General features: G+C 44.9%; 1 protein-coding gene across 1 annotated transcript in view; it reads left to right on the forward strand.

Annotated features, from left to right (window-relative positions):
* The window catches only part of nalf1a (NALCN channel auxiliary factor 1a), a 290651-nt gene extending 268103 nt beyond the window's left edge, over positions 1 to 22548 (forward strand). The window contains exon 3 of the mRNA XM_056254311.1: positions 22262 to 22548. Coding sequence (XP_056110286.1) covers positions 22262 to 22548 — 287 coding nt within the window. The remainder of the gene's footprint in view (positions 1 to 22261) is intronic.
* The last annotated feature ends 305 nt before the right edge of the window (positions 22549 to 22853 follow it).

Consider the following 22853-nt stretch of genomic DNA (forward strand, 5'->3'; position numbering starts at 1 on the left):
CATGGGTTCAACATTTTACAGTTTTGATTTATAGGTAACACTTTAGAATACTGTTTCTTACTTACTGCATAACTAATAGGGAATTATTGAAGAACGCCTCGGTTACGTATGTAACCCTCATTCCCTGAAGGAGGGAACGGAGACGTAGTCGACATGTCGACTGATTGGGATCACGCTTAGAGAGCCTGTTATCTTCGAGTACTATTAAAACGAGCCAATGTAATTGGCGTGCGTGAAATGCATTACACACTCCGCCCCCACGGCGTGGGTATAAATACGGAAGTGGATGCACGCACTAGTTGTTTTTCGCTGAGGAGCCGAGCGTAACTCGGAGTCAGCGGTGGTCCAGCAATAGTGGCGACGGGACTACATCTCCGTTCCCTCCTTCAGGGAACGAGGGTTACATACGTAACCGAGACGTTCCCTTTCAGTCGCTCACGTTCGACGTAGTCGACGTGTCGACTGATTGGGATCCCAATTAAAACGCCATCTAGTGCTGCCACCTTCCAGTGCCTAGACAAAAGCCTCCAGATCCCCCCGCAATTAGGCGGGGAAGGGACAGGGCTTAGGCCAGGGAAGTCACTGCTGTTCCTACAGGACCACTGGGAAAGCGTTCCCTGAACATGGAGGAAGGGACGCTGCGGAAGCCACATCCTGCCCGAAGGGAGGTAACATGTGGAGAATACACATATGAACTGGGCGGATGACCGGGCAGTACAACATATGGAATGTCACTGGGGTGGCTCCAGCCTAACAGGGGGGAGACTCAACCGAACAGTGACGGCAGAGCAGCCTCTGCCAAGGAAAGACACGGGCTCGCCGCAGGGAGCCGTACCGTGGAAGAATACACATATGGGATCGCCGTAGGGATCACAGCATATGGACCCAGCCTAACACAGGTCCCACCAGTGCATACGAGTGATAGGGCTGGCTTCGGACATTCCGCCATGTCCGTTGCCGAAGGGTATGGAGGAACTCGACAGGGTTCGGCTAAAAAGGGGAACTCAACTGGAGCAAGAATTGCGCACGTATCCAGTCCATAGGAGGGGAATGGAGCAGCAAGCTGACACAACGAACCGGGCTTACAGTGAAACTGGCTTCATGTGAAGGGAGCCCACGGGAAGCAGCGGTTCGACTAAGGTGTCGCCCAGCCCTCAACTCTAGAATATCTGTCAGCGAAGCAGTCTGTGTCAACGCCTAAGCGGGAGCACACACTCATTTAAGAGGAGCTCACCACCTAAGTGGACATGTGCATCTGGGGAATTTCACCAAGATGAAGGCAGCCACTTCAGTGGGCCAACCTCGCTTGGAAACAGCCTTCCCTCTCTGCTGATTTCCTTAACAGATAAGAGCTGATCTGAGGTCCTAAGGCTTGCGTTCTGTGCACGTAAAACCGCAATGAAGCGGACGGACAGAGAAAGCCAGGGCTGGGTCTGCCTCCTCCAGGCAGCGCTTGCAGGCTCACCACCTGGTCCCTTTAAGGGAGAGGTAGGAACCTTGGGCACATATCCAGGCCGGGGTCTCAGCTAGTGAGAGTTAGCCGGCCCGAATTCCAGGCACAAGTTGTTGACCGAAAGCGAGCAAGTCCCTACCCTCTAGAAGAGACCATGCGAGCAGGAGAACTGTTAAAAACAGAATTTTTAACTCACTGCCTGCAGTGGCTCAGGGGCGGTCTCTGCATTGCAATAGCACCAGAGATAGGCCCAAGAGGATAAAGAGGGGCGCAGGGATGACCCTTGCTCCCTCAGGAACCTGACGATCAGGACGTGCTTCCCATACTTCTGGATATGATGTTTGTATCATATTGAGGGTGAAGGAACAGCCTACTCCAACCCAACTTGCAGGAAAGAGAGATGAGAGGAAATGACCGAACGCTCTCAGGATCTCCTCACGGAGAGAAGACTCATTCAACGAATAGGTTCCACTCCTAACTAGCGAAGCACAACTGCCTTATCTTAAGGGGGTGCTTGCAATAGTGATGGTCACTACCACATATCCTTGTGATAGCGACCTGAACATCCCCGTCCAGTTCTTTGAACGCGGGTACCATCATGCCCCGTCCCTGAAATGTATTCAGGGGAAGTCAGGAAGGCTGTCGAGGGAACTAGATCTGGTTGGGCCAAAAAGGGGCAGCTATCAAGACCTGTTCCACTCCTGACTTAGCAGAGTAGGTGGAAGTGACATGCACGCACAAGACAGGAGCACTGCTCAACACTAGATGTGATAATTTACTGAGCTTCAGGAGCATTTCTGCTCAACACCTGAGTGTGATGAACATCACTGAACTTGAGCAGCGCCAAGCGATAATGAATCGCATAGCTGCTTTCTTAGAAGGCTCACTGGGGAATGCATTTCTGCTGGGCCCCAGGGTCAGCTGAAAGCCAGTGTCTATCCAAGGGATGTCCGCTCAGACAGAAACACAACTGATAGAGGGACGAGTCCAGAGGGGCAACAGATGTAACTGTGCGGCCCCGAAGTGGTCCCTGCCCAGCTGGAGTCTCCACTCTCCCTGGCCATAGCTGTCGTGAGGCTCGTTGGCGGCACGATTCTGGAAGAATTTTATAGTGGAATGAAGCGAGCTCAGAAGCTTCTGACTCCAAGGAGGAGGTGACGGGCGAGTTGTGACATGCGAGGGAAGCTTAGCGCAACGGTCGCGATGTTGTCTTTTCAGACCAGTACCAGCTCGCTGAGCAGCGGTGGCTCAAAGCGAGGTGAACTGCCAACTCGAGGTAACGAATACCAATGCAGTCGGAGGTTGCCCAGGCCTCCGTTAAAGCATGCCCTTTGTACATGGCCCCTCAGTCGGTGTTAGTGGACCTGAAGGTCTGAACACGGGCTGAGAGTTTGGCGGCAGGCTGGGGTGATCTTTTATCACACAGGGGGTGCCGCTCTGCCACGGTCACCTCGGGACTCGATCATAAAACTAGTGCTGAAGCGGTCTTCATATGGAGGAAGCCAAGCAGCTGCGTCTGCCATATGCCCCAGGAGCCTCTGAAATTTTCAGTGGGACCCTTTCTCACCTCTAGCACTAGCCTAACACACTCCTCTTGAAGAGACATGTTGGACCGAGTCCTTCTCCTGAACTGAAACAGAGATACTCAGCCCGTGGGCGAGATTACTCTCTCCCAGTTTACCTGAAGACCCAACTGGCTATGGAGCACTCGAAGGATAGGACTTGTACTGATACTTCGTACCCTCGATGCCAGAACACAGAATGGTCTGTGGAGCGGAAGGATAGAGATCTGAAGTACTGTCCTTCAGGTCGAACGCTGCAGGCCAACCTTGGGGACAGAGCATTTGAAAATGCATTTCTGTGTAGTAATTGAACGGAGGCTTTCGAAAAAGGGCCTGTTTTAATTGACACAGGTCCAAGATGGCCATAACCCACCACCTATCTAGGGTACAATGAAGGACGGGTTTATAGAAACTGGCCTTCATATCGGCTGGAGGAGAGGCTACATCGCGTCCTTCGCCAGTAGGACTGCGACGTGCGCACACAGGACAGGAGCAGCGCTCAACACGTAGGTGTGATAAATATCACTAATCTTAGGAGCATCTCAGCTCAACACCTAGGTATGATGAATATCACTGCAGGGGCGGACTGGCCATCTGGAGCACCGGGACTTTTCCCGGTGGGCCGCTGGCCAATGTGGGCCGGCCCGGTACACAAATATATATATATATAAAATGACGGAAATCATAATATTACATTTCTTTTCTACGCAAATGGATGAGGGAATTGATCACGCGGGCACGGCTGACAAGGAGTGTGTTTCGTGTGCATGCATGTGAGTGTATTGCCCTCCCTCCCTGTTAATTAGTTTGGTCTACTCCATTGCGTATCTTGAAACACGCCCTCTTTCACGTCCTGGAAACACACCAAGCCGATGAACTAGCGCAGATGAAAGCTTGTGTTGTCGCCTGTGTCGCGGGAAAAAAAGCTGCACTTGTACACACCGAGAGAACTACAGCCGACTGTCAGCTAGAATGCGCGTTCTGCGCCTGCGTGTAAATGAGACAACTGTCTATTTCTGCAGATATATTCGTCTATTTTCGTCATTCAAAAAGAGAAACTGACGCTGCAGGCTGCAGATACACAAACTGTAAAAAAAGCAGTGCGTGCTTACCGTTTGAAAATCAATCCTGCTAAACACTTTCTTTATTCCACTCCGCTCATGTTAATATTGAAATATTCGCCAAGGAACACTCAGGTAAGATAACATTAGAACAGCCTTATCTGTGCTGTTTTGACTTCTTTGCTCGCTGTTTTGCTCATATTTATCGTGCAGTGCACTGACTCGTTCACTAAGCTGAACAGCCAATCAGAGTTCCCTCTTTCACCGATATGTCAAATCGGCCAAAAAAAGCCGAAGACGACCAATTTCAGTCGACGGTGCGGAACACACTGAGAAAAGTCGGCCGACGCACAAAAACTGGCCGACGGCCGACCGTCGGCTTGGTGTGTTCCAGGCTTAATTTACAGAGATAGAGAGATTGATATTAATATTAATTAATATTAATCTCATTAATATTCTGCACATTAATATTCTGCACATTAATGGGACAATGTGTTATGATGTGAGATGTGGTGGGCTGCTGTGGACCAGAAAGTCCAGGGCCACTTTTTGGTCCCAGTCCGCCCCTGTATCACTGAGCCAGGGCGAAGCCAAGCGAAATGAATCGCAAGCCGAGTCTGCTGGTAGTTTCGGGGCCAGCTGGAGCGGTAGGAAGCATCTTCAGGCTTACACACACCGTGCCAGGGGCCAGGGAACCACAGACGTACCCGAGGTGGGCCAGCGAGGTGGAGGACAGGGACCCGGCTCGGAAGCCCCGGAGGCGGCCCGAAGCAGGGTCTGATTGTGGTGTATGACACTTACCTGTCTCCAAGAGACAGCCAGGGATGCGTGAGAAGGCGGATGACCGGGTCCTCGAACCGCACCCAGCTGCCGTGCTGGCGAACAAGAGGGGGCTGAGGGGTGCAAGTCTTACAGGGTCGCACACCGCCAGACTCGCCCTCTTGGGACCCAGGAACAGAGGAATTTGCTCTTTCTTTGGAGTGTGGGTACCGCTTGCTCCGCTTCTTTTGGGAGCAGCGGAGGAACAGACACACACACAAACAAAGAATCCACCCGGCCCTCACCCAGGGGGAGGGAGTGGATTGGTGACGAACTCCCAGAGCATCCTCCTCCATCCCTGAGCGACCCGCAGCTTTCGCTGTGGCTTGCCACCTGGCTTGGCAGCGCCTGGAGCGGGCTGGGCGTCCCTACTGCGGCCGGCTCCATGCTGAGGTCTGGCTGGAGGCTGCTGCGGAGGCCCAGTGGGAGCGGCGGCAGGGGAACGCCCTCGGCGACGAGCAGGCGGAGGAACTGCCACCGGCGGCGGGGTGGAGGCAGCAGCGGACCTCAGTCAGCCTCAGTCTGCACTTGGGCGGCAGAGAACTGTTGGACGTAGTTCTCCGCCGCATCGCCGACCAGCCCAACCTGGGAAATTGGGGAGACCAGGAACCGAAACTTGTCCGCATCCGCCATATCAACCAGGCTGAGCCAACGATGGCGCTCCTGGACCACTAAGGTGGACACCGCCAGACCGATCGCGCATGCCACGACACTCGTGCCCGGAGGGCGAGGTCAGATGCAGTGCAATGCTCACCTATGAGCGCATGGTCTGGGCTACCCTCATGCATGTCCATGGGTGCCCTGGCCTGACAGACCTGTAGCAGCGCCATGGCACGCAAGGAGGCGGCTTGCCCACAGGCTTTGTAAGTTCTGCCGGTCGGAACGAACGAGAACTCACAGGCCTTAGGGGGAGATGAGGATCCCCCCAAAAGGCAGCGGCCGCCCGACACAGGTGCACCTGTGTCGCGACAGACCGCTCCACTGGAGGGATAACCTCGCAACCCTTCACCGCTCCTCCATCAAGGGTAGTGAGGGGGAAAAGCTATTCAGGCAGTTTCTGGCAGAGAAAGGTGCCATCCACAACCTGGTAAGCTCTCCATGCACTTCGGGAAAGAAAGGCACTGGGGCGGCGAGCTGAGAACCAGCGCGGCCCGCCCCAAGATACCAATCCTCCAACCGTGACTGAACGGGACACGGTGGAGGGTTCCACTCGAGCCCGGCAGCCTCGGCGGCCCGTTTCAGCATAGCTGCCATTTCTGGATCTGGCTCGGGCAATGTTAAACTCCCAGAGGGAAAAAACACAGCCGAGTCGTCATCTCCAGAGGCCAGCTCACCCTCTGATGCTGCTATCGATATCTTATCCTCTGGGGGAACCCCAATTGAAACGGCTGATCGGTCCATTACAGAGGGACCAGCACGTTCAGCAGGAATTCCATCGGCTGCAGTGTGATGGAGGAGTGAGGAGCCCACAGGGAATGGTTACCGGGCGAGACCTCCATCACTATCCTCCGTTCACCCATCCCACACGGCACCCGGGGGTGGGGCATGGTAATGGGGACTCGCGCTTCGCGGACGAAGGCGAGTCTCGATCTCAACACCGTGACAGTCATATTCCCGCAATGGGAACATGTACCGCCCACAAAAGCTGATTCAGCGTGCTGTAAGCCCAAACACGTGATGCAACAAATGTGACCGTCAGAGAGGAAAAGGGAACGACCGCATCCAGAAACGCACAGGTGGAATGACATCTTTTTAAAAAAAAATATTTTTTTTTTTAAAAAGACGCAAACGCACCCATGTTGCTCTTTCAGGAAATAGGACCCATCACCAGTGCCGGAGCACACAGGGGAATGACCGCGGCAACACTGAACAGTGAACTGAAACAGTGAAGCACTCACTTTTCCGCCCTCTAACCAGCCGTCAACACACACAAACCTTTAGAAATTTGTTGCTGTTAAAACAGCAGTTGAGAGCTCAAAGCTCGCGATCACCGCTGCACTCGTGCTGTAGAAACCACCAGCACTGGGTGAGTTTTCCAGAAGAACACCGACACACTCGCTCATTGTAAACAACAGCACTCTTCAGAGACATCAGACGATTGGCTCCGAAGCGAAAGACAACTAGTGCATGCATCCACTTCCGTATTTATACCCGCGCCGCGGGGGCGGAGTGTGTAATGCATTTCACGCATGCCAATTACATTGGCTCGTTTGAATAGTATTCGAAGATGACAGGCTCTCTAAGCGTGATCCCAATCAGTCGAGCGACTGAAAGGGAACTAATAGGTAATTCTTCATTAACTACTTCTTCACTACTGTTAACTACTAAGTAAGATGTGTTAACTAATCAGTATGTAATAGAATTTTATGATTGTGTTAAGTAACAGTTAGTAAATCAATAACTAATGAATTCTGTCATACCTCCTGAAGAACTACTACTAATTATCTACTAATTAAGGTTCAAGAAAAATAACTAAATAACTAATGAACAGTCATACAAAACTACATTGAGTTGTGACCTTTCTTATTCACTAATGTTATTAATAGAAGTAGCAATTTTAACAAATACATATAATGTTAAAGTTAAATGTTTGCCTGTGTGGTTTTGTGAGTGTGTTCTGTAAGAAATCAATTTCAGAAAGGAACCATACACAAGTGCTTTTCCATAACTAACCTCAGATTAGTTTTATATTTTATATACATTACTGTGTGTGTCTGTTTTCCTCAGCATAGAATGCCATTGAGTAAATTCATGTATTTGAGGCAACGACTGAGGGAAACTGAAAATATAGGGAACTTATTAGTAATGAATAAATAATTATTAGATAATTATTCAGGAATGACTTAGAACCTGGAACAGTATTCTAAAGTGAAAATATAGGGAACCCCTTAATAATTAATAAAGAATTATCAAATAATTATCCAGGAATTAGGCAACTGATAACCTGAAACAGTGTTCTAAAGTGAAAATATAAGGAAATTAATTGTTAAGTAATAAATAATTATTAGATAATTCTTCAGGAATGACTTAAAACCTGGAACAGTATTCTAAAGTGAAAATATAGGGAACCCATTAATAATTAATAAAGAATTATCAAATAATTATCCAGGAATTGGGCAACTGATAACCTGAAACAGTGTTCCAAAAGTGAAAATATAAGGAAATTTATTGTTAATTAATAAAGAATTATTAGATCATTCTTCAGGAATTACTTAGAACCTGAAACAGTATTCTATAGTGAAAATATAGTGAACCCATTAGTAATTAATAAATAATGACCACATACTTCTGACTCAAATCAAACTTACTGTAAAAAAACACTATGAATGTAATGTACATTATGATACGTTTTGCTAATGAAATAAAAAGTTATTTTCAGATCAATATATCCTATAGGTAAATGTCTGCACTTCTCTTTCTTATTAGAGCTGAAGAATGACTAAAACTTTTTACTTTTAAAGTACTTTAAAAATGAATTACCTTTGTACTTTTACTAAGGTAATTTTGAAAATGAATAGGCCTAATTATAATTTTACTGGAGTAATGTTTTATTGTGGTATCTGTACTTTTACTCAAGTACTTGATTTGTGTACTTCATTCACCACTCCACAGCTAAAATAAAATGGATTATTGTAACTACTGTGTATGACTGTTCATTAGTAGTTACTTCATAGTTATTTTTCATGAACCATAATTAATAGTAGTTCTTCAGGAAGTATGACCGAATTAATTAGTTATTGATTAACTAACTGATACTTAACACAATCATAAAATTCTATTACTGATTAGTTAACACATCTTCCCTAGTAGTTAACAGCAGTGACTTAAGTGTTAATAAAGAATTACCAATTAGTTCTTCAGTAATTCCTTATTAGTTATGCAGTAAGTAAGAAACAGTATTCTACCGTGTTACCCATTTATATGCTGTTTAATGTTTGATGATCAAGTTATTTTAAGTAAGCAATCTTCTATCATTTGTTTCTGCTTCTTCTTCACCTGTCTTTTGATCTGGAGATTCTGTAGCTACTATTTCTACCGTATAACAGTAAAAACATATATAGCCGAAAAATAGATTTGAAGTCAATTTCACTACCAGTGGACTAGCCTACACAAAATGTTCATATACTCAGAATTAGGAACATAACTGTTTTCTGTAATGTGTGTATGCTGTGTTTCTTTGTTTTTGGTTCTCCCCTGTGACCTAGGCTGAATCCGAAATCGCCCCCTAAACCCTCATTTACTATTTCCTATGTTAGTCCACTAATACTGTTCACTTGAAGGAGTGAATGAAAATGAGTGAGTGAATTCAGACAGCCGTTGAGCGTACGCATTTGATACGTCGTAAATAGCGTCGTATTTGAGGGTATAGGGGGCGATTTCGGATTCAGCCCTAGTTTTCCTACGGTGTCTAATTAGTCATTATGTTCACCTTTTCTGTCAATCATCGTGTTAGTTCTCCTAATTATTTAAACCCTGTGTTGTCCTCCCTTGTCAATCTATGCATTAATGTCAATGCTGTTTCTCCAGAGTATCACCTGCATGTTCTTATTAAAGATTATTCTGTGTATTCGTCTTTGTGAGCTTTGATACCACGTTATGTGACATTTTCCTTTTAAATGAATATTTTCAAACAATGTAAATATATGAGACAGTATTTAAAACGATCTGAAAAAAAAAAAATAGGGGAGAGCGGGGCACAACCTAATGCTTTTTGACTTTCTCAATTTGTGTAAATCTACTTAGGGTTCAGGGGCCGTATTCACAAAGAATTTTATCTTACCACCAGGAGTACTCCTAAATCGCACTAAAATATTTTAGCTAGGAGTTTTCTCTTAAAAGTTATTCACAACGCCTTTCAGACCTACTCTTAGTAAGGAAAAATGACAACTCCTAAACTAAGAGTGAGTCTTCGTTGCTATGGATGACGTCACTTCTCATGCACGAGCCTCCTCGCAATGATCACGGTGATTGGTTGTTAGATGACAGGGCCATCATGCGGAACATAACACAGACGCAACAAATCATGGATTTAGGACATCTAAATATGTCTGTGTCCTACACAAAATAATAATAGTAATGTCATCGAAATGTTTGTGCAGGCCCCAGTGAAGTGTAATTCTAACAAGGCAGAGAGAGAGAGAAGTCGTGAATTAAATTAAATTAAATCAAGGTAGCCTAATACCCCAATGAAAACCGCCACTTGCCTAATAATGAAAAAACGACACTTGCATTAACACTTGCTTGGTTAATTGACATCCTATTAGCCTAAATAGACTACTTAAAGCAAGGAAATGTTACTCCTATTGAAGTAATGTAATGGTGTGTTCACACCGAATGCGAATAAAGCGTCAAATACGCGTCTATCGCTTGAACATTCGCTCGAGTTCAAATTTTTCAACTTGCGCGGAAGACATTCGCGGCAAACGCGTCGCCCAATTCGCGTCATTTGCAACGCCCAGCGCGAATGATGCGCCTATTCGCGTCTTTGCATTGACTTTGTATGTAATCTACTCGCGCAAATAATTAAATTCGCGTTCGGTGTGAACACACCATAATAGTTGAATGACGGTGGATTATGAACTCGCCAAAACGGAAAAGAAAGCCCAACTGGACGCAGGATCAGTTACTGCTGCTGGCCCAAAAACATAATAAAAGTGAAATTCGGCACTGGGATATCAAGCAAAACTAAGCGTGAGAATGGGAGAGGATTTGTTTGCAGATCAATGCAGCATTCCCGCTTGTGTCGCGGACCCCGGACGACTGCGAGAGGCGGTGGTATGCGCTACAATCCTTTGTGAATAGGTCTTAGTGAGTTAGGAGTCCTCTCGACTTCTTTTAAGCTGTCCCAGACTTAGGTGCTACTTTTAGGGCTAAAATGCTTCGTGAATTACTCTTAGTGAAAAAAATTAGGAGTCCTAAAGTTAGGAGTGACACGCCCATTATTTTTAGGAGTTGCTCCTAAATTTGCCAGTTAGGAGCTACTTTTAGCCTTAAAATTCTTTGTGAATACGGCCCCAGAGTATTTATTTTTTCCCACATTAATTTCATACATGTCTAGTACAATTATGTGGTTTTGTTTCATTAATACAGTGTATACTATACTTTTTCTTGATAAACCCCGAAAGAATAGAAGTGAAATGTGACAACATGCCCCATAGGTGGGGTACATTGTAACATGACCATATGACAGCTTAAAATGCTATCTGATCTAATCAAAAAAATATACAAGACAAACTAAAATATTTTCTCAATAAAATACAATTATTAACTTTTTCATAATAAAATAATGGCATTTTTTAATAATAAAAATGAAATAATTTTTTTGTTTGACAATGAACACACCGGAAAACGTCTTGGGTTACAACTGTAACCCTTGTTCCCTGAGAAGGGAACGAGACACTGCGTCGACTACGACACTTTGGGGAATGCCCTTAGCGTAATGCATCTGAAGTATGAATGAAACTAATCCAATCCTGATTGGTGCTGCGTCATGACGCAACATGTGACGGCATACACGGAAGCTACAAAGGGATGCCGGAACACAACAGAGTTAGCTTCTGCGATGAAGCAAGTCGCTCCCAGGCAGGGGAAGACGTGGCGGAGGGACACAGTGTCTCGTTCCCTTCTCAGGGAACAAGGGTTACAGTCATAACCCGAGACGTTCCCTTTCGAGGGAACTTGAACTGCATCGACTACGACACTTTGAGGAACGAGTACCCACTATGCCACAACGAGCCCTGCCTGTCCCAGTGTGAAGCTGCGCACAGGCACACTTAGGATGAGAGCACTAGAGTGCCTGGCGTAGAAGAAATATCCAGGCTACAGAATCTGATAAAAGTATGAGGGGTGGCCCATCCTGCTGCATCGCACACTTCTTGGACCGGGGCCCCTGAAAGGAGGGCTCTAGAGGATGCCATGCCTCTGGTTGAATGAGCCCTCACAGCCAAATGTGAAGGCAAGCTGCGCACCTGATAGGCCATGGAGATAGCCTGAACGACCCAGTTACTGATGGCCTGTTTGGATGCGGGAGGCCCTTCTTGGGCGAACCGAAGCACACCGGCAACTGGTCTGACTTCCACCATGAAGAAGACCTCTGGACATAACTCTTGAGAGCTCTGCTTACAGGGCAGAGTAAATTAAGTCTTTTTTCATCCGCCGTCACGTGAGATGGAGGATGAAACGCCTGCAGAACCGTAGGCCGTGCCACATTAGATGGCACTTTAGGCACATTGCCCGGCTTGGGATGCAAGATAGCCTTAATGTCGCCGGTAGCAAACTCCAGGCACCCATGAGATATAGAGAGCACCTGAAGATCTCCTACTCTCCTCAGAGAAGTAATGGCTAATTAAAAAGCTACCTTGAGGGAAGGTTCTTGGCCTCAGCCGACTCCAGAGGTTCGAAGGGGGCCTCGACCAGCCCTTCGAGAACCACTGCCAGGTCCCATGTGGGAACTCTGGTACGAGCCGCAGGTCTCGTCCTCCGAGCCCCACAGAAGAAAACGTACGACCAGCTGATGTCTCACTAGAGGTCCATCACCCAGAGGAGCGCGGAAAGCCGCAATAGCAGCCACGTACACCTTGAGAGTGGACGGGGTAAGACCAGCCGAGAAGCGATCTTGGAGGAGCTCCAGCACTGAAGCCAACCGGGCAGTTAACTGGGTCCACCTCACGCTCTCTACACCAAGTGGAAAAACTTTCCACTTTAGGCCGTACAATGTCCTCGTGGAAGGAGCTCTGGAACTGAGTTGGGCCTTACCCTCAGGGGCCAGGCCCAAAGCTTCCACAGTTCTGGTCGAGGGTGCTTAATATTGAGCCCCCGGCCTGTGGAAGCAGGTCCGTCCTCAGAGGGATCTGCCAAGGCTGGCCTGCCAAAAGTGCTATGATGTCTGAAAACCATACTCAGGTCGGCCAGTACGGGGCTACTAGAAGTAGGCTGATCCCGTTGAGACGGACCCTCTCCAGAACTCTCGGAGCAGAGCAATCGGGGGAAAAGTGTACAGGCGTAGTCTGTACCATGAGATCCAACCCCAATGGGGCTGGATGGGTGAGAGAAAAACCACAGTGGACACAGTGGGACGTCCCTCGAGACGCAAACAAATCCACTTCCACTGGGCCGAACCTCAAGCATATCGACTTCACCACCTCGGTGTGAAGTCTCCATTCCCTGAGGTCTGGGAGGAAGCTCCTCAGAGCCCTGCCTGACCGCGCCCCAGCCCGAGGGAGGCATCTGTCGAGACGGATTTCCGGCGACATGACGCTCCCAGCATGAGGGCCTTGGGACAGAAACCAAGCTTTCTTCCACATAGATAGGGAACGAAGGCATCTGCGCGTAACCCTTATCATGCGGAATGGGATCCCCTTCGGGGAGAACCCCTTGGTTTTCAACCACCACTGCAGGGCCCTCATGTGCAGCAGGCCAAATGGAATGGTGTTGGACGCTGCTGCCATGAGTCCTAACACTCTCTGAAAGTGTTTGACAGTGATGGCTTGGCCTAGCTTTATCCTGGTCACCAATGGCCAGGATGGACTCAATCCGTGCAGGGGACAATTGTGTCCGCATCGTGACCGAGTCCCACACCACTCCCAGGAACATGGTTCTCTGGCTGGTGCCAACACGCTTTTTCGTGTTGAGTCTCAACCCAAGGCTCTGGATGTGGGCAAGGACGACATCTCGATGCCGAACTGCCAGCTCTTGTGACTGGGCCAAAATCAGCCAGCCATGCATCCATGCATTTGGTAAATGTGCGAGGGGAGAGAGCTAGGCTGAACACAACCGCCCATCCTTCTTGGGAACTTTGACGTAGCGGCTGTAAAACCCGGACTCCCTGTCTGGCGGAGGAATGCGTTCTATAGCCTCCTTTACCAGCAGGGAGTTTAATTCTTGTTCCAATACCCGACCCTGCTTTGGGTAGACTACAGTCCAGACCACCCGTTGATCTTTGGGTGGAAACCGAACTGCAGTCTGTACCCCAAGGGAACCAGCCTCTCGAGACTGGCTTCGGGTATCGTTCGAGATTAGTTCTCGATCCCCTGAAGTGGCTCTCCGGCAGGGTTTGGTCGAAACGATTCTCGATGTGCGGACGCGAGCACTGCCTTGGCCGCAAGCCTGTGGGGCAGACAGAGCAGCGTGCATTCGCTGGAAACCGATGTGTCCCGAAGCACACTTTACGGCGGGATACAGACATCGATTTCCTGAGGGCTCCCCAGATGGGAGGCACTTTGGGTTTCGTTCTTGACACCCTGAAGCGGAAGAACGGCAGAGAATAATCGAAAACAGTTTCCAATGTGCGGACGCGTACACTACCTGGCCGCACGCCACACTGCAGTGTGCATTCGCTGAAAATTTTGTTGCATTCGTCGCGTGCAGTTCTTAAAGAGACAGTAATAATATGCTGCCGCTTGTCCTTAAAGAGATACTGCACCCAGAAATAAAAATTCTGTCATTATTTACTCACTCTAATGTTGTTCCAAACCTGGATTAATTTCTTTCTTGTGCTTATACTATGGAAGTCACTGGAGTACAGCAAATGTTTGGTTAGCCACATTCTTCCAAATAACTTTTATTTTCAACAGAAGAAAGAAATTTATTTGGGTTTAAAACAACTTGAGTGTCACATTCACCTCCTTCATCTGTGTCTTCACTACACTTCCCAGCATTCCCGGTCGTCGTCATCATCACCTGCACCTGCGCCTCATCCTCATCATGATCACCATCACCTGTGTCCCATCACCAGCATGGACTATAAAACACTCACTCTCCCTGCAGTCACTGTCTGGTCTCGTCAATTCATGGCTCACAGACTTCCCGATCACCTACCTGTTCATTACCTGCTTCCCATCCGTCAAAGACCTGTCTACCTGAACCGATCATCCATCAAGTCACCTGCAAGAGAGAGAGAAAGAGAGGAAAGGACATTAACCTCAGCTAAGCTTCCTTTTTGTTTCTATGTCATTTGGTTTCTCACCTGTTATCTCCGACTACGATCCTTCTGCACAAATAAAGCAGCAAAACTTACCATCTTGTCTGATTCGTCTGTGATCCCTGACATTGAGAGAGTAAATGATGACAATTAAAATTTTGGGGAGAACTATCCCTTTAATGTTAATAAAGCAACAAAACACAAAGGGGAAATCACTCACTGCTCTTGACTGAGAACTTTAATAGAAGCTTTAATAAGCTATTTTTGTACTTAAAAAAAATACAAATATATCGGTATCGGCATCGGGCAAAATTAGTTTGAAAATATCGGCATATCTAATATCGGCCAAAATCCAATATCGTGCATCCCTATTGCAGAGTAGACCCGTAATCTACGCGCTGCCTCGGCAAACGCAAGATCCGAGCCACTACAGATTCTGTATTGCAATGCAGACCTTTATTTAGGACAATTCTTATGGGACAAACAACACCAAATAGGACAGACAGTTTGACACAGAGCGCTTGCTGAAGAGCAAAAAGCTAACTCTGTTGTGTTCCGGCGTCCCTTTGTAGCTTCCGTGTATGCCGTCACATGTTACGTCATGACGCAGCACCAATCAGGATTGGATTAGTTTCATTCATACTTCAGATGCATTACGCTAAGGGCGTTCCCCGAAGTGTCGTAGTCCATCGGTTCCCAACAGGGGGGTCGCGGCCCACAAGGGGGCCTCAGCGAGCTCTGTGGGGGGTCGCGTCATATTTTGAAAAGTTTTGAGCAATGAGCATTAAATAAAAGTCCTTAACTTTTTTCTGTTCAAAATTTATATAATGAGCGAGTTCATCATGAATCCATCAATCCGTGTTTTTGTCTTATCCTGAACCACTATGGTACACCTATAATCAGGGACGTGCACAGGGGGGTTGCTCAGGTTGCCCAGGCAACTGCCCATATGCCCTTCTCGACTCAGGTTGCCCTTCCGAGAAAATAATAATAATAAAAAAATCGTACAATGGATGCAGAATTTCACGTAGGCCTAGATAATTTTTTTTTTTTTTTTTTATCGCAAAGCCTCATTCACTTCCATTCGGGCACTCAGCTCAACTGTTACGTGGCTGCAGCTGCACGCGACCATAGACTGCACGCGACCGGTGCGTAAGACCCGTAAGACCCCGCAAATTACTTAAGGCCCCGCCTCCATCTCATGTCATAGCCTATGGTCATAGCGCGTCAATTAATGTGTACAACATCCATGACAAAATGAAGCGAAACTATCCTTCTGGTCACGAAAAGAGGAAGAAGAAAAAAACCATGAGAGTGAATTGCGGGAACAACAATCAGGTAAACTTGTGTTCTCTCCTTTCTAAGTTTGATGTCAGCAAAGTTTGATGTTTTTCGGTCTTGCTAACCTTGCTGGGCAGGCAGTGCATCTCTTGCATCACTTTGTGCCTGACAAAAGTGAGAGTAAAATACAATTATTTATTACGTTTGTTTTTGATAAACGACAAAGTGCAATGTTGTTTGTTTACTGCGGCTCGGAAAACATAACCGCGTCGCGTGTGTTATCGTGCGTTCATATGCGCGTGCACGAAAGGAAACTCGCATTTTTCAAGCAGAAATATGTGGAGACCAGACATACTGTACAATACATGCACGTGAATGATGGCACTCCCAATCAAAATACACATTATAAAACAAGACACTGATTATCTAGTCTCAGTGTAGTTAAAAACTCTAAACAACTGCACTAATTATGCAAGATAGAAAGCAATGTATTGACAATTTGACATTGATTGACTATTGATTTATAGGCTATATTGAATTTAAAATGTTGATTAGCTGGACATACTTGTCAAAATGGATGCACATCCCTTAGTAAATAATAACCATAAATCAAGAATTGCTTCAACATGCATAATAATAAAAAAAAATCATACTGATGCCGAAAATACCCAGGCTGTAGAGAGAACCAAAGTTAATCCCAAAAGCCAAAGCTCCAGGTTATAATTTATTATTTTCTTCTTATTTATGTTTACATTAATATTCACTTGTTATGTTAACAGAAAATACTCTATTCAATAAATATTGTTTGTTTGAACCTCATTCTGTTCTATATTGTTGTACTTATTCTTTGACTGTTTTGTTTAAAGGAGGGAGGATTGTATTGGGAGCACTGAAGTGTCAGGTGTGACTGTGTGGCAATGGCAAATGGTTTACATAGGAGGGGGGGGGGGGGGGGGGAGTAGCCCAGTACCTGCATGACTCGTCATAGACGTACACAGAGAGAAGTAGTTCCGGCTACAATGTTCTTCCGAAAGACGCATTATTCTGTTAATAAACGCAAGTTCATTATCGCTCGCTATAGCGCCAAAAGCGTAAAAAATAAAGCCTCACATTGATAAAGCCTCACAAATAACTTGCAAGTATTGAGGCCCCAGACAGCAGTCATTTAATAATAGCCTATTCTTTTTTTTTTTTTACCTACACACCAGTGTGAATATTTTTGTTTTTGCATTTCAAATAGGGCCAATATATAGGCTTCTCCTAGGCTTACGTTTTTAAATTACAAAGGGCCTACTGATGTTTTTGTTATTGTATTTTCAATATTATAGGCTATTATTTGTGCATAAACATATCTGGTTATAGTAAACATACCGTATGTTTGAAAACAACATATTTTGTCATCCTTGCTGCAAGCTTACAAGAGCAATAATATCATTAAATGTGAAGGGGGGCCCTAAAATATTTTCTTGGGAAAAAGGGGGTCTCAGACAAAAAAAGGTTGGGAACCACTGTCGTAGTCGACGCAGTTCGAGTTCCCTCGAAAGGGAACACAGCTATACAACATAGTTCAAAACATAATGATAATTAATCATTTTTGCACATTGACTCTCAGTCTTTATTCACCTTTTTCTCTTGTTTTCTCAATAGAATTCATAAAAGTATAGAATAGAATAGCATAGTTCTAATAGAGGCACATTGTAATGCAGTTACAACATGCCCAACTGCACAACTGGGATTTAAACCCTGCTAGTTTCTTCTGCTGGTTAGCGAAGCATTAAAGAACTATATCAACTGTTAAATAGCATATTGGAGATTAAAATAAAATCAGATTTGTCTCATTTAAAATAAACGCCAAAAATAGAGATGAAAAATTAACATAAGAAATAAGAAATTTACTTTTGCTATGGTTAAATAAATGTCCAGTGATATTTTCCAAAGATTTCTGAATTTTGGCGCATTTTTTTCTCTATATAGTGTTGATATGGCAACTAGTAAATACACTAAGTTCCGTCATGCTAGCATGTGTGGAAGTATTTAAAACAAGGGTGTTACAACTAGCCCCACATTAGGTTGTGCCCCGCTCTCCCCTATTTACTACTAAAAAAAGTATTTAGCTACTCAATGAAAAGAGTAAACACCAGAGATGGGGGACTTGAGTCACATGACTTGACTCGAGTCGCAAATTTAAGGACTTGAGACTTGCTTGACTAAATTAAGAAAATGACTTGACTTGACCTGTATGACTCGAGAATGACTTACATCGTTTCTTTTTGGATATAAACACTAGAAATTGACCATATTCCTACAAGAAGATTTGCTGTACGCATAATAACTGGCAAGGGATATCGGACACGACTATCACAACCTCGAACTTCATTCAACAAGTCTAAAAGTAAGCTATAGCTTGTTTAATCTGTTTGTTATAGTTAATTTGACTAACGTTTAATCTAGAGATAACAGTGGTCAAAACAGCATGCCGCTTTATACAAAATTATGTTTTCAAATGAAGCTTAAGGCTGTCAATAGATTAAAATGATAATAATTAGTGATGGCATGTTTGGTAGGCTATAACGTTATGGTGTTGTAATTGCAGTATAAATGCATGGTTAGAAAAAAAAATTGTTAGAACATAGTTAGAAAAAAATGCCCCTGGAAATCTATGTAAGGGGTCACATATTGGCTCTTAATGGGAAAGTTAATGTCTGCCGGTGATATTCCACAAAAAAATATATAAGCAAAGTTAAACATATGACATTACTATAGCTTCAAATGATTTATCTTCAACATTTCTCGTATAATTGTTATTATAATAATAATAATTCAAAATTTTGATAATCATAAATGCATCCTATAATAAATTATATGAATATGATTAATATTACGATGTAAATGTATAAGAAAGGTAATCATTTCTGAGGGAAAAATAAACAAGGTTGAGGCCAATACAGGATGCATGTAATGCAACAGATCGTCTGTTAAAGATGCAATTTTATGACGTGATAGTATGTCCCAAAGCGCGCCTACTCTTCTGCTACACATTCAAAAGTATGTTTTCTTCACACAAAAAGTACACACTTTTACGGCATAGTATAAGTAGGCGAATTGGGACGCAGCTTAATACTCAAGAACACAAGTACAGAGGATGCATGAAAGAACCTGGATGTGTTCTTGATATCATGGATGCATCGGATGCAGATGTGGGGTGCTTCTCATTTCTTATTTGTGCATCCTCGTTTCCTTTCCTCTCTTCCTTTTCTCATGTCTTTGCTCCACCCCCATGCGAGGGAAGGATACACCTGTGAATCCTCGCTCATGACTCCTCAGGAACCTTCCTCACTCGTTGCACTCCTCATGGTACAATTACAGAATTAAGATGTCCTTAAAGATGGCTGAATTAGATTGGTTTCTTGGTCACAGACTGGAGGACAGAGGAGTGAGGAAACAAGGAAGCAATACATTTGAGTACTGAGAAGCACCCTTGAGTGAATCAAACCATTCAAAATTCTAGAAGTCATTGAGGTTGAACAACATACGGAAGCCGGCACGTTTTTAATTTGTTCTTACTTAAGAGATTACATCTGCAAGCTCGCAAATTTGTGATGGCTCGTGAGAGTAAACATTTGTTTATGTAAGTTATAAAGACATGAAGAAAGCCTGTAGTACTTTTTATTAACATATTTAACATAATCTTTACATTGACAAGGCATATGTAACATCAACGTCTCGGTTACGACTGTAACCATGGTTCCTGAAAAGGGAATGAGATGCTGCATCAGGAAGTTTATGGCACTATGGGAACGTCTCTGCATGATTGCGTCTTTAAGCTCGTATAAAATTAGTCCAATGGTGGGTGTCGTCATGACCAGGAAGCTATAAAGCAAACCAGACCAAACAATGTTTGTTAGGCTGAAGCAAGTTGGCCACAGGCACACCGAAAGTATTGCAGGGTGACGTAGCGTCTAATTCCCTTTTCAGGGAACCATGGTTACAGTCGTAACCGAGACGTTCCCTTTCAAGGGAACAAGCGCTGTGTCGGGAATTTATGATGCTATGGGAACATTCATGCCCACTCCGCCGTAATGACAAGTGCCTGTCTTGTGTGAAATCGAGTGAGCACAACTAAGACAACAGCACCCTAGGGTGGAGCCCAGATCAAGGTCATAGAACCTGACAAATGTGTGCGGAGAGGACCTGAATAGTAAAAAGCCCCTGATAGTAAGACTTTAGGAGCTGCCACACTCCTAGTTGAGTGGGCCCGGACAGTCAAAGGTGAAGGCTGGCCAGCCAACCCATATGCAAGAGAGAGAGCCTCGACTAGCCACTTGCTCATTCTCTGCTTAGAAGATGGGTACTCTTTTCTGTGTGACCCAAAACACACAAACAGCTGATCAGTTTTACTCCACAGGGCAGCTCTGTGGATATAAGCATCTAGTGCCCTGACTGGGTAAAGCAGATTCAGTTTGCAAAGTAAGAGTGACCGCAGACCCCCCTTTGTGATGACAAAGAGCTCCCAACAAAGGATCCTGGGAAAAGAAGCTGGGCTTCTTCCACATAACCAAGGTACCAAGGGATCTGATCGTAACCTTGATCATGCAAAACGGGTTTCCCCTCTAGGAAACCACTGGTCTTGAGCCACCACTGCAAGGGTCTCATGTACAGCAGGCCAAAAGCTATCACATTTGACGCTGCTGCCATCAAACCCAACAGACTCTGAAACTGCTTGACAGTGCATGACTGGCCCACCTTCAGTTAATACGCCCAGGAATTATTCTTTCTCTGTGCTGGAGAAAGTTCAGCCTCAACCCCAGCTCTTTCATGTGGACGAGAACGACATCTTGATGTCGAGCCGCCAAGTGCTTCGCCCGCGAAGGCGAACCTAAAGAACTTCCTGTGTTGTGGATGGATGGATACATAGAATTATGCGTCCTTGAGGTCTATCAGGACAAACCAGTCCTCAGACCTGATTTGAGACACGATTTGCTTCAAACTTAACATTTTGAACTTGAGCTTTTTGAGCGATTGATTTAGATGGTGCATATCTAAAATTGGACGCAACACCCCATCCTTATTTGGAACGATGAAGTACCGGCTGTAACTTGGATTCTCTCTCGGGTGGAGGAACACGTTCTATGGCGTCTTTGCTCAAGAGAGTCTTCACCCCTTGTTCCATGACCCCTAATAATAATAATATCAATTGTTGTAATCTAATAAATACAATTTAATAATAATAATAATATTATTAAACATAATTTACATGTAATCATTTAGCAGATGGTTTTAAAATAAGTAAAGGCTGTTTATCTTGTACATTACAACAATGTTAGCAGTGACGCAGTGACAAACCAAAGAAAAAACCTTCAAATAGTTGTTGCCAGCATTCAATTATTATTATTTTTTGTGAGCACCTTGGGCTTTAAAGTAGTTATTTGAAACATCTTTCATTTTTCATAATTACTTATGAGCTGACCATTTAATTCTGCTTTTATTTAGATTTAATCTGCATGCGATGTTGCAGGAATGTCAGCACCATGGGAAGCAATTAATGAGCACATAGAAGCATATTTTTATTTAACACTGCAGCCTAGTATACATTTCTTTAATTTATGATGAAACAGCCAAATGCTATTCAAATCATTTAATGAAATGAAGTCTTTAAACGGCTTTAAAAACCTGCTTTATTTTTATATGTATTTAGTGTGTGTGTATGATGTGTTTGCTCCTTTAAAAACTTTTCACAAACCTTTTAAAACATGATGGAACAATGCCTTATGTCTTACATCCATTTGACTAACCACTTTACTTCCAATGCTGGAGATGTTAGTTATAAAATTTGATGAATATTCAGTTCTTTAAAAAAATATTGGTAGCACTTTATTTTACAGTCCTGTTTCGCATGTACATACTATGTACTTATTGTAGTAATTACAATAACTCAGTAATAACTGGTACTAGCCCCGAGCCTAACCTTAAACCTAATCTTAACCCATGTAGTTATCACTAAGTACTTTCCTGGGTAAGTACACTGTAAGTACATTGAATGTGCACATACCATAAAATAAAGTGTTTGAAGTAATCATTTTAGTGGAACTTTTTACAGTCAGATAGGCATACAATGTGAGAGTTTTCCAAATCAAAACATGGATGTCTGTTTTTGCAAACACCCCAGGGCTTTCAGAGAAACCAGACATCAACCAGGAGCCAGAGTGCTGTGATGTGCGGTGGGACCAGAAGTCCAACAACCGTTCCCGCGGCACTTTAAAAAGAACTCACCCTTCCTGCCAGCACACATCCGTGACCTCCTCGGGGACTCCACGGCTCGGGCAGGGCCGGCTGAAACTTTGCTTGCTGGTTCTAGTTCTTCTCCACACTGTGGCTACCATGACGGCTAATCAGAACTCGACCTGCCTGACCGCCATCTTTCCACTGGATGACAACGCCCCCAGAGAAGAGTAATTGGACAAGGCTGGGCTGGACTACTCTTGTGTATCCGCATGCTCCAACACATCTCACTTCGGGCTTGTCAGTAAAGAAGCCCCTCACTCAGAGAGAAGCTCAGTGTACCAGGTCTAAGTGAGGCTAACAGTCTCAATCAGAGAACACTTAACCACACTTGTCATCAGCACCTTCCGGGGTTTGGGGAAAATAGTGAATGGAACACAGGAATAGTAGCAGACAAAAGATGTGTAATAGGAAGGGTCAGAAAATGCCCCCACAGAGACTTCTCATTCTCTTCTAGAACACACACACACACACACACA

This window comes from Rhinichthys klamathensis, unplaced genomic scaffold (genome assembly GCF_029890125.1).
Source record: "Rhinichthys klamathensis goyatoka isolate OS25496 unplaced genomic scaffold, OSU_Roscu_1.1 h1tg000111l_1, whole genome shotgun sequence".
NCBI classification, from domain to species: Eukaryota; Metazoa; Chordata; class Actinopteri; order Cypriniformes; family Leuciscidae; genus Rhinichthys; species Rhinichthys klamathensis.